This window comes from Phaethon lepturus, unplaced genomic scaffold (assembly GCF_000687285.1).
Source record: "Phaethon lepturus isolate BGI_N335 unplaced genomic scaffold, ASM68728v1 scaffold14403, whole genome shotgun sequence".
Lineage (NCBI taxonomy): Eukaryota > Metazoa > Chordata > Aves > Phaethontiformes > Phaethontidae > Phaethon > Phaethon lepturus.
The window spans coordinates 1-11744 of record NW_010528494.1 but is presented as its reverse complement, the minus strand read 5'-3'; the positions used below and the strand labels follow the sequence as shown (position 1 = coordinate 11744).

General features: G+C 52.1%; 1 protein-coding gene across 1 annotated transcript; it reads right to left on the bottom strand.

Annotated features, from left to right (window-relative positions):
* Window positions 1–2500: 2500 nt before the first annotated feature.
* Window positions 2501–10995, bottom strand: DNAJC16 (DnaJ (Hsp40) homolog, subfamily C, member 16; the record flags this gene model as incomplete). The annotated part of the gene is made up of 13 exons (XM_010283690.1): window positions 2501–3356; window positions 3790–3960; window positions 4359–4457; window positions 4542–4622; window positions 5110–5186; window positions 5416–5598; window positions 5782–5965; window positions 6209–6339; window positions 6685–6843; window positions 7446–7550; window positions 8773–8957; window positions 9803–10133; window positions 10924–10995. Coding segments are annotated over 13 exons (2175 nt in total), but the record flags the coding sequence as incomplete, so codon positions are not given.
* Between the last annotated feature and the right edge of the window lie 749 nt (window positions 10996–11744).

The window sequence follows — 11744 nt, the reverse complement described above, 5'->3', positions numbered from 1 at the left end:
TGCTGCCTGCCACGCTTGGTATGGGGAGGAGTTTTGGTACGACCTTTGGACTGGGGGCCTGTATCCCTTCGCTCCGGCTCCTGAGCAGTGTGCGATTGCTCGGATGTCACTAGAATAGCGCGCTAGGACTGAATTCCCTCAATCTTTGGATAACGAACCACCACGCGTAGAATGGAATCACAAGAGCATTTCGCGGACAATACGTTAACGTTCTGGGTCGAGTGCCGCTGGCAGTGGCAGCTTAGGAAATTATCGGGGGGTGAGGGCTCGCAACTGCTGGGAGAGGGCAGATGCACACACGCCACGCCCTTCTACAAGAAAGCAAGCACCCAGTGCTCCATGATGGACACGAAAGCTACAGAAACGAGGGGTTTAAAGCAGTTTGGTGTTTGCTTCAGCCTGTGAAAGAAGTTTTTCCATAAAATAGCAACACAAGCTGAGTTAGTCTGACCCGGTTAAAAGCAGTGAAGTTGCAACTGACCAGGAACTGTGCTCCCCTCCAGCCACGGCTGGCACGGCTGGCCTGCTGCAAGTGCTCCTTAAACAAAACTCACTCTAAAAGAGGAGGTTACCTGTGCTAAAAGGAAAACTAAAGCAAGGATTCCAGCAGGTGTGCAGTGTGTGGACTGTATTTTGAAGGCCATAAGGCCTTGTCTTCTTACTTGGGGCCAGGCTGAATTTCCTTGCTGTCGCACTGCCAGGCACTTTGTTTTTAATATGTCCAGGCTTTTCTCCTGACTAGCTGAAGAGATGGCAGAGACCCAGACGGTGTTCTTTTTTGCTTTTGCAAGCATTTAAAAAGTTACACGGAGCTGTCCACCAGGCTGCAACCGTATTCTAGCCACAGTCCTGCACAGCAAGCTGCAGGGGAAGCACACGCGCGCTAGGGCGATTGCTCCAGCGGGATGGAAATGAAGCCTAGCAGTGTCAGGCCAGCATTTCGTTCCCTCTCCTGCTCTGTTTCAGCAGTATGTGTGCGCCTCAGAGCTCTTTGACAGGGAGAAGACCTCATCTTCCTTCCTGCCTTCTCTCCTGCCTTCTCTCTACTTCAGCGCCTCGTTCACGCAGCAGCACAAGCTGTGGCCCAGAGTCCGCTGAACTAAACTGAAGTAACCTCACGTAGGGTCTGCTAGCAGCATCGTAGCCATTATTCGTAAGTACACGATACACCGTGTTTGAGACCTGCAGTGGTCGCAGCAGACCAGTCCGCTCCCAGGGTGGGGACGAATGCTGCAAGCCCAGTTTTCGTGAGCAACTAGGTCACGTAGGCCATAAAGTGACTTGCGCATTCCTGGATTTCCAGTGGGATTGGCAGCCAGCTCAGAGATTGACATAAGTTTTTCCTACTAACTGGCTGCTCTGCTAAGACAGTAACTAAGGTGGCAAGGGCTGAGTGAGCTTCTAATTAGCGCCACGTGCTTGATCAAGTGCCCTACTGTCGGATTTGGAGCCCTACAGCAAGGGCTGCCCTGCTCAGACCCCTGGGCTTGGGTCTGGTGCAGAGCGGCTGGAGGAGGCGCAGCAAGTACCAGCCCGGGCAACGGTGTCTGCCCTGGCACAGGCAAAAGGAAGCGCAAGCCCCACAGGATTGCAGTCCCGGCCGCGAAGAGAAATCCCGCTGCTTTGCTTTATCGCTTGAGGAGTGGAAGGCGGCCTGCTGCGACCCTTCCCTCCGCCTCACAAAGGGCTGCCCATTCCCCCTGCGGTGGTGAAAGTGGCTGTCGGAGCCACAGCTGGAGCAAAGCATAAACCAAAGCCCATGCTTTACGACTCTTCTAGCTGCACGCAGACCTATGAGTTCAAAAAGACAAACAAACCACAACGCAAAGAAACAAAAAACCAAGGCAGCCGCCTGCGTGTTGAGAAAGAAAGGTTTGTAGCGAGAGGGAAGCAGGCAAGAGGATCCTAAGCCCACGCCTAAACCAAGAGCAGTCTGGTGCGTAAGCGATGGTCTGACGATACGGCACTTCTGGGGCAAAGTTTCAAGAATACAATCCTCGAAGAATTAGGTTCCTCGATACAAAGAAAGGTTGGTTTGTACTACAGATATTGGGGTGTTTGAAAGGAGCCTGGACCGACTCCCTAGCAGCTAGGTAGAGTTTCTGTTACACACCTACTGGCTCACAGCAGCTCACGCCTACCATCTGAGGACACAGTTAAAGTCATGGCTCTAGGAGACACCGTCTAAAATCGACAGAAGCAGAAAGGCATCTGAAAAATCAATGTGACATTTAAATGGCTCCACACCTTTACGGTACTTGTGGCAATGCAAAAGCCCTTCCCTCCTCGGTGACGGTTTAGCCGGTGAAGCTGCATGTGGAACCGTGACACAAGGAGCGTGAAACACGCAAATCACCTACGAGCCCGCGCCACAGGTGAGCCCCAGCTACGCATTTGCTGCGAGGGGGACACTCCTGACTGTACTCCAGATCACTTACCACAGGGAAGGCCGATAAAGTAAGCCTGCCCGGTGGCAGGAGGTGTTTTGGAAGGGCAGGGCCTAGGAGGGTCTGCAGGGTCTTGCCAGTGTTACACCATGCACCATGGGCTAAGCACACGGGGAAGGGGAGAGAAAACCACGCCCCGAGCTGTGTCGCCGGCCGTACTGAGTCACCGTGGCAGAGAAATCGGGTTTTTCTTCCAGCAAGGTAAAACGAGAGGTGGAACGGAGGTGACTCAGGAAGCAGATGTGGCAGGACAAGAAGGGAAAAAATGGACTTCTTGGCTCTTCGGTAGTTTGGCGTCCAAACGCACAAAGGAGTTGGTGCAGGGAATTTTGGTGTAGTTGGCTGCGCTCCCGGGCTCCAGACGCAGGGAGATATTTTTCTAGTCGCCGGCCCTGGGAGAGTTCATCTAAAACCTAAGGTCCATTCATCACGCTTGTTTGTGTCTTCCTGGAAAGAGCTGTCCCTTGTCATCTTCATAAAAAGTTTGTCCGTTAGAATCTCTTTAAAATCCCTCAGTCTAGTGTGGGCCACGAGGGGATATAGAACCTCTGTAAGGAACCCTCAAGGAGGCGTTCCATCCAAAAGGACAATTTGTGTAATTTGTTTTTAATGGATCTAGATCCTGGGCTGCAGGAAGATTTCCCTCGGGCTTCCGTGTGTAGCGAGGAATCGTAATCCTCGCACGATCCCAGGGCTCCCCCCTCGTCCCCCGATCTGTGAGGCTTAAAGAGGCAGAAGTACTTCTTGTGGCCATTCAGAGCCAAGACGTAGCCCGTGTAGTCACGCTCGAGGAAATGCTTGTCGTACTGGTTTGGGATGGGGGCTGCATCCTGCGCGAACTCCAGCAGGTACTCCAGCCATTCTCGGTGCTTGTCCAGGCTGAGGAAGGAGAAATGAAGAGAGCTGCTCCTGGGGGAAGAGCAGAGGAGAAGTGGGATTAGCACGTCTCCCCAGTTAGGCCAGATTCCTACCAGACAGGTAAGCACTTGTAAACAAGGGCAGCCGCAGAGCTGTGTCAACACAACTCCTTTGCTCACCCAGTTCGGCGCAGGTGACAATTACCGAGCGTGCAGCACTGTCGTGCTCTCTATTTGTTGGAATGTGGGTGCAGCCAAAGCGGCAGCAGTGCCAGGCCTGTCTGGCCACCTTCACCACATATGGCTGGGAAAGGCCACTCGGTGTTCAGTGTCTCATTGCTGCTAATGAGCGTGAAGGCCGCTTCCCTCACCAAAAGTGCTCCCTCCCAGCGATCGAGCCAGCACTGCTCCTAACTTTTCATCGGAACAGCATGACACACGTTGTTAAAACAGGGAAAGAAACCCAGGAGAGGGCCCCAGCCTACCCTGTGAACGTGTAGACCTCCAGGGCAAACTTCTGGAGGAGGGCGGTTTTGGTTGAGTTGGACAGGATCAAGACCACGTTCATGTGACCCGGCCTCAGGCGTACCAAGTTGCTGTTGTAGTTGATGTCCGTTAGCTCAGTCACCTCAACGAAGCCCTTTTTGGGAATCCTGCTGCAATGAAACAGGGAGTGACTGAGGATGGAGAAACCGTGAACTCGTTCCCTGCCTCCTTATGCCGTGCCCTGGAGCTGAAGCCAGTTTAATCGCTGCAGTGGCCAACTGGGATCTTCCTCAACAAGTCAGTCAGACCTTTACCTCTCCCTCCAGGATGTTGTCTGGGCAAAACTTGGTGTGAATCGCTTAAGAATGAAGTTTGTGCAGCCCCCTCCTCGCTGCCTACCTGGCCCTCCTGCCTGCCCCGCTGTGCCCGCGCTGCCCTGCGCAATGACTGCGCTCTGCCTGCACATCTCTGGCCCTTGGCTGCCGTCCACCTAACGCCCTCTGTGCACTCTCTCCCTGAGGAATGCTTCAGCAGAAAACATTTCCGGAGAAATTAAAAGAGAAGGAACCTGTTAGTCTCTTTGCTGAAGCTCGCGTCACTCTTCTCGGCCTTCGCGGAGGTTTCCTCTTTCTCAGAGGGAGGAGAGTCCCTTGTATCGCTCGAATCGCTACAAAGGAAGATTATCTAGTGTGTGTTTAAGGCGCCAGATTGGATTGAGGTGATTGAGATTGACGTTTTGGCGTGGGCTCACCTGAATGCCTGAACAATAACGGTGCCAAAGAGAATGAAGAGCGCAGAGAAGAGCAGGGACAGCAGTGGCATCATTTCTCGCCTGAGGGGAAGATTTGCAAAGAGCAATCAGGTCTGCGAGTCACACAGTTTCTGCTCGAATTTCAGTTCCCGTCTACCTTGAGCAATACCATGTGGTTTCCCCAGAAACTCGGCTTGTTTCCTGGGGTCGTAAAGACGATCCAGATTTTAAGCGCTGTCCTGCTCCCACCCAAAAGGAGGAGAACAAAAATGGGTCCATTTTAAAATAAGGTGACAGGGAAGCGGTGGAAAACCAACCATTAACATGCGCTTTCAGGAGCGTTTAACACCCACGCTCGGCTTCAAGGCCAAGGCACCCAGTTCTCGAGGCGGACGCTAACGCCACTGCGGTGTCAGCACTCTTCACCTAAATTTCTGGAAAATACGGGCACCGATGTGTTTTGTTATGTTCTCCGCTCCTGGTAATAAGAACCTGGTTCTACTATGCATCTGAACAAGGTAGCAGCAATCCTGCTCCCTGCCGAGACTCATTAACGCTCAGTCCATACCAGTTACTGTGAAACAAACTGTCCCAGCAGTCTGAGATATAATCCAGCATGGAGTAGAGCCATCGGATAAGGAACATCTGTTTAAAAAAAAAAAAGCAAAAAGCAAATGACAAAACCGCTCGCCAGGACTCCCACCTCTCAAACAGAACCCTGGGCCAAATCAGCTCTGCAGCACGCCACGACCTGTTCCTTCCACAAGCGAGAAAACTTTTAAGAGTCTCGCCTTGCTATTTTAAAATATAACTGATGCCCGCCAATGACCGCAAAGGGACTGTCCAAACAGGTAATGAAAGGCCGTGCGCTTACGGGAGCGAGCTCGTCGTTCAAGTCTGCCAGGACAGTCTCTGAAGAGAGAAGGCCAGGGTCTGTCCTCAGCTGGTCCAGAAGATCCAGGAGGATGAAGTTGTCCTCCTTGCTGCCTTGCCAGGCCTCTTCCAAGGTTTTATAGGCGATCTTCCCCGCGTTATCACGTCTCTCCAAAAGGACCACCTGGACGGGCCAAGAACATCACGGATGTCAGAGAGGAAGGTACAGATGTTACACTTCAAATCACTGCCCAGAATGAGGTGTCAGATCAAGGTATAGCATCCAACGTAACGTGATGCAAGTTCAAATGACAGAAGGGAAAAGGAAGAAGAAGGGGAGGGAGTTAGAAAGAGAGGGAAGCCTCACAGCTGATTTTCCCCGATACTTCTCCTCATCCATCAGCAAGGCGTCCGCAAATTCCGGCTGCCGATCATTATAGATGTGCACAAACTTCAGCGTGTCTTTAGTGTTGGCCGCAGCAAAAGTCAAAAACGCCTCGTAAGCCTCGGCAAACTTATCGCCTTCTCCGGTCAGTAAGACCACGCAGTGCCTAGGCAGTGCAACGAGATGGAGGATTAGGAGCCATTCTGGACGCGAGAGGAAACAGCCATCCCCTTTCCGCTAGCCAGAACGATCCTGATGATCCGGAAACCTATCAGATAATGGGGATACCCAGCGTGATCCATCGCCATTGTTTCCCTTCTCCCTCACAATCGAACAAAAGGCGGCTTTAGGAGCAGCCCCCGAGCCTCGGGGAACAAAACAGGGGGACCTGTCACCCGTAGAGCCTTACTTTCGCTGACGGTGAGACTTCTTCACAGGACACAGCTCCTGGAACAGCCTCTGGTTGGTGAGTCTGGCCACCATGAGGAACTTATTCTGCGAAAGGAAGTCGTCAATGAGCTGCTTCTTCATTTCTCGTGCCTGGTGAGAATCAAGAAAGCAGACGTCAGTACTGAGCTATTGCAAAGCCTGGGGAAGGCTGCCAGTCATCACAGTCCTTGCTGAATCGCCCGAGATGTTTTGAGGCCCCCGAGACCGAGAAGCTCCCTGCAGCCACCCTCCTAAAAAGGCCTGACGCCACAGCTGAGGCCTACTAAGCTTCCTCCCTCCTAATGGTTGCTCTCTGCCGAAGCCCGAGTTTCTGCCGAGAACGAGTGCTCTTTGCTCTCAAATCCACCACCGACCAACCCCTCATCACAAGCTCGGTCAGAAAACCCACAGTCGGCATCCATTTCACATAAGCTCTCGGAGGGGACTGAGAAATACCTGCACGACATCTGCGGGCTTGTTGATGTGCTCCTTGAAGATCATCATGGTGGGAGTGTAGACGTTGATGTTGTACTGACTGGACAACTCTTCAGTGCCTTGGAGTCCGACGTACACATAACCAAAGGAGAAGTAATCTCGGTATGCAAAGGCAGTCAGCTGGATGGAAAGAAAGCAGCGGCATGTGTTTATGGTAGAGAGCGCACAGCATTTTCTCCCCCGAGCGTCTGCGGTGACTTTCCTTCAAGAACACTCCCCGCTGTTTAAATGTTATTGGGCGCGTGCTGCAGGAGGTCAAAGCCCTCTCTCTCCCTTGCTGAACTGGTTTGCACTCTCTTGGTCATCGTACAGGGAGCCGTGATGGAACCACAGCTTTATTTTTACAACCTGATGTTTTGCACGTGCGTAGTGGGGGTTTCTTAGGAGAACGGGCTGCCCGCTAACCCAAATTAGATGTGCCCAAAAATATCCCGCTACCGACAAAGGTTAGTACATGCCTCTGTTGCCGCTAGCTCTGAAACCCACCCGTGCTGTCACATCCCCTAAGGGTACATCTGTGGCGGGTGAGAGAAGTAAAACTCCTAATGAAGTTGGTCAGCCGGCCATGCCGTTTTCAACCAACACAAATCAACCTGCTGTCCTAGAACCCGGCAGTGGTACTTGGAGGCGTCGATCCGCCTTGGCTCACAGCAATAGCGTGTTTTCTTTTGCAACAGCTGGATTTATTTCAGTCAACGATGCAGTGACGGGAATCGCGTTACCTTGTATAATAATGGCACAACCGGCATATGATCAAATAGAAGGACGTGGGGCTTGTTTTCCTTCTTCCAGTTGGAGAGAAAGCGGATGTAGTTTTTATCTGTAATCTTTAAAGATAATCAGCACATTAGTTTAAGCTCTGAGCCATTAGACACATGCAGTGCTGTACGATCAGGTGTCTGAATGAGAGCTGAGCCTGGACAAGCTGTCCAGATGTTACAGAAAGTAGACTGTGGGTTTGTCTTTCTAATGGGTTATGCCTGATCTGTGCCGTAACACAGGAAATTAATTGAAAGCCCACCAACCCTCTTAGCTGCTGCATCCCCTCTCAATGCTGTTTCAAGTCAGTGCTAATGCTCACAAGTGTTCATCGGGGCTGTATGCTTTGTACATAGTGGGAAGCCGAGGGTTAACAGGCACCTGTGAGCTCCATCAAACTTGCTCTGTTTCAGCTGCGGTACCTCTTTGACCAGGTGGAAGGAGATAAAAGGGAGCTCATGGCTCCTTTTGGGGCCTGCAGGGAGAGGAGCTCTGGTTTTGAGGAACTGCAGGAGGGGAAGCAGCTGCTTTGGCTGTGAAAGGGACAGCAGACCCTGCTTTCAGGGCAAGAACTCAAACACATGGAGGACAGCAGGACAAGAGCCCCTGGGAAGGCAGCTCCAGGCAGAGGACAGGCAGATGAGAGTGCTGTGGGGGCTGACCCGGTGCAGAAAGGAAGCCCGGGGGTGCTTTAGAGCTCTGCCAAACAGAACTAAGCAAGGCTGAAATGTAGGAATTTTTTAGCTCATAGGAGGTTTTACCTATAACTTTGAAAGGGCTTGTGCTGCTGGCTCCAGTTTCAAAGGTCTGAATCAAAATTGGACGAAACAAACAACAGGTCTCTGCACGGGTGAGTTTTAGCAGACAATACCAAGTTAGCAAATGGTCCTTAGTTTGCTGAGTGAACCCCAGGAAAGAAGATGGGAAGTGAAATCTAGCAGACATGATTGCAGGGTTCCTATGCTAGGGGGTAGCTTTCGTATGAGTCTGGGGTGTTACAACCGGGAGGAGTCGCTGGTGTAACTGCCTAGTAGCGAGATTAGCCCTTGCACAAGGAGAAACATTATGGAGCCACATCGCCCAGTGGCTTCTGACGGCTCCAGGGTTTGTAGCTGTAATAAAAGTTCTCAAAGCGCCTCGCTTTCCCCAGCTGCCAGTGCATCTGCTTGCATTGGTGATGCAGATCAGCTCAGGGGGCTGAATTAAACAGATTAGCCTCCGAAACAGCTAAAGAGATGAATATCCAGAGAGGCGCAAGAAGCGGTGCGTGACACGCTTACTAGAGCATACCTTTTCTACAAGATTCCCTGGCAGAAGGTTCTCCACAAATTGCCGCAGGTTTTCTCGAATGACCGCGTTGTGGAAGAAGGTTATTTTCCCATTAATGAGCCCTAGGAGGGATGGCGTGCTGTGTGCGCCGAGGTGATGGGCGAGGCGCCTCTCGTACCCAGCGTGAACGACTCCAATTCCCGCTCCTGAAAAAGGAGAGTGGGTTCACTGAGAGATCACTGGTGACCCAAAACGCCTAGAAGAAAACACAGGTTGAAGCTCTGTTCCCTTGTCCTGCCTGGAGCTACTCGTGGGACTGCCCCTCCTAACCCTATACTTTCATCCTTGACGATTGTATTTAAAACTCGTAGCTTTATCTAGCGGGGGAGAGAGAACACGCTGTCCTCTTTTGTTCTGTCTGCTGGGGTTTCACAAGCTATGTGAAAACCTCACGGAAAAACATCTTACTAAGCGAGAACTACGCTGCCTCTGTCTCCTGCCGCCTGTTGAGTTTGTATTTTTCTGGAAGCGCGGGTGTGCAGACAACACCTGCGGGGAAGACGAGGAATCTGGGGGCAGAGGGGCAGGTACAAAACACCTCCTTGGCAGCCAAACCTGTTCACTGGGTCTCAAAGCTTTGCTGTACAGTAGTGGCTCTAAAGCTGAGGACATATTCTGCAGGGATCTTTGCTTATCAGAGCCATCCGAGCGTGGGGTGAAAAGCAACAGCATTAATGCTGGTGGCCTAAATGCGTGGTGGCGTGAGCAGCCCTCGGCCACACCACCATTTATTATCATTGGCATTGGACTAAGCCACTAGCCATATGGATGGGAGAAAAGGCATCTTGCCCTTGTGATGTACGGGACTGTTTTTTTCCTAATTTCTAACATATAGCCTCATCGATTACGACATTATTAACGCACGAAAAAGCATTGGGATAAATCCCCGAGGAAATTTAGGGAGCGAACTTGGTCCACCGAAGCCGAAGGCAATCGGCGCAGCTTCGTTGGGTGAGGGACGTGCCCCTAGCCGAAATGGCTTCATCCTTACCCAACGCCTCCAGTTCCTGAGCGACTTCCTTCCACACCGGCTCGATGTGGATGCAGCTGAAGCACCAATCTGAGGTTATTTTAATGAGATACGGTTTCTTGAAACTGTCTGGCACAATTTCATTGACGTAGTGGGAAAAATGGAGCAAATACTTCTCGTCGGAGGTGTCGCGCCTCTCCGAATTGAAGGGGAAATGGAAAAAAGACTCATCAAAATAGAAGCCTTCATGGAAGTGGTGGAACTGGCGATGCTGGTGCTGAGAGTGGCCCTGGGTTTCTCCGGCATCTCCGTAGCGATCAAAGTTTGCCCTCTTTTCCTCATTGGAGAGAATCTGGGAAGTAGACAAGAAAAGAACGGTCACCTGAAACCAGGAGGGGGAACTGCCCTGACAGTCATGTATTGGAGAGTTACTGCAGCTGCATAAGGATGGGCTACAGGGAATGTGCAGCCTTTGCTGCGCGTCGCAGGGATAAACGTTCTGGGAAAGGGAACTGTGGCATCGCCTCCAGGCTCACTGTGGTAAGTAAGTTTTACCACAGCACCCAAAGTTTTACGGAGCAGCCAGAAGCCCTGCAGAGAAGCCACGTTTTTTGGCTGGGAGGTGAGGATACGCTTTCATTTCCACAGGCTTAGCTCGCTCCTCATGGAAATATTGGGTCAGCTGGTGCAAACTGGGGCAAGCTGATTTCGAGAGCCGTGCAGGAGCGATGTGCAAATAACTGCTTATGCAGAGAATAACTTGAAGCCACTAAAGCCCTGGGGTGATTAACGTTGCTTACGTCACCCCCAGAATGCTTATATGTATGCATGCCATGGACAAGACAGCCACCCAGCTGCGTGGGGCTTGGCGAATACCCCCTCTTCCCTCCCTTGAGGCTTTTTGGGAGAAGAGGGCAGACCCGTAGCGAAATATTTGCAACAGAGGCCATGCTGGTGACATCCTCTGTGACATTTCTGTTGAGAAAGTGGAGGAAACTTTTCGGATCGGCAGTGTCTGCCTCTGTGGGGTTGAGCACCTTTCCCAGGCAGACATACACAGAAAAAGCACAAAGGCCTGTACAGAAAAATAAGGTAACTTAAGCTCCTGATGTCATTAAAAGTTAGCAAGAAGAGTGTGTTACCTCGTAGGCCTTGCTAATCTGGATGAATTTGTCTTCTGCTCCTGGGTCCTTGTTTTTGTCAGGGTGCCTGCAGGGCAGAACCGGAGGAGAAGGGGGTCAGCGGTTTCTGCGGGGGGGACACAGTGAGGGTTAGGGTATGCAGTGGCATTCCCTGGGGCTAGGATCGGGTTTGACACCGGGCACATGCTCTCCCTACCCCAGCCCCATCCCAGAACGCAGCACTGGGCTGCGTCCCTCCATCTGATCCATCGCTGGCGGACGAGGGAGCGCGTATCTTTCCTACTCGCTACAGTGATGCCTCCCTTAGCTGCCGCCCTACATATCTACCACATTCTTCCCGTAAAATACCTCTGGCCACAGCCCTCAGAAACATCTTGGGCAAAACTATGTGGGCTCTAAAAGCCCTGGGTGAGGCTATTTTCTGAGGCAATGCCTCGAGCCCACTCCTCGGTGCACACCACCAGCATGAGGGGCACGACGTTGGTGGATCCAACGCATTTCCCTTCCATGGCACAGGGGTTGCCTTGCCCTCGGACATCCACGTATCCAACTGGGACCTGGATGGTGGCCTCTGAAAGGCTCCTGGTTGAGCAAAGGAGAGCTTGTCCCTCCTGCAGCCAGACTCTGGGAGGGTTTTACAGCATGGGGTGCTACTGTGAAGGTGGCTGCTGGGTTTTAGGATGGCTCTTGGCTTTTAGGATGGCTCAAGGCCTGGCGCTTGTCTCTGACAGCCTGCTGAGCTTCATCTCGTGCCGACAGCCAGGTACGGCGGCTCATGCCACTGCCCAGCAGCGTTACCCGCTCCTCAAAGCACAGCGGCC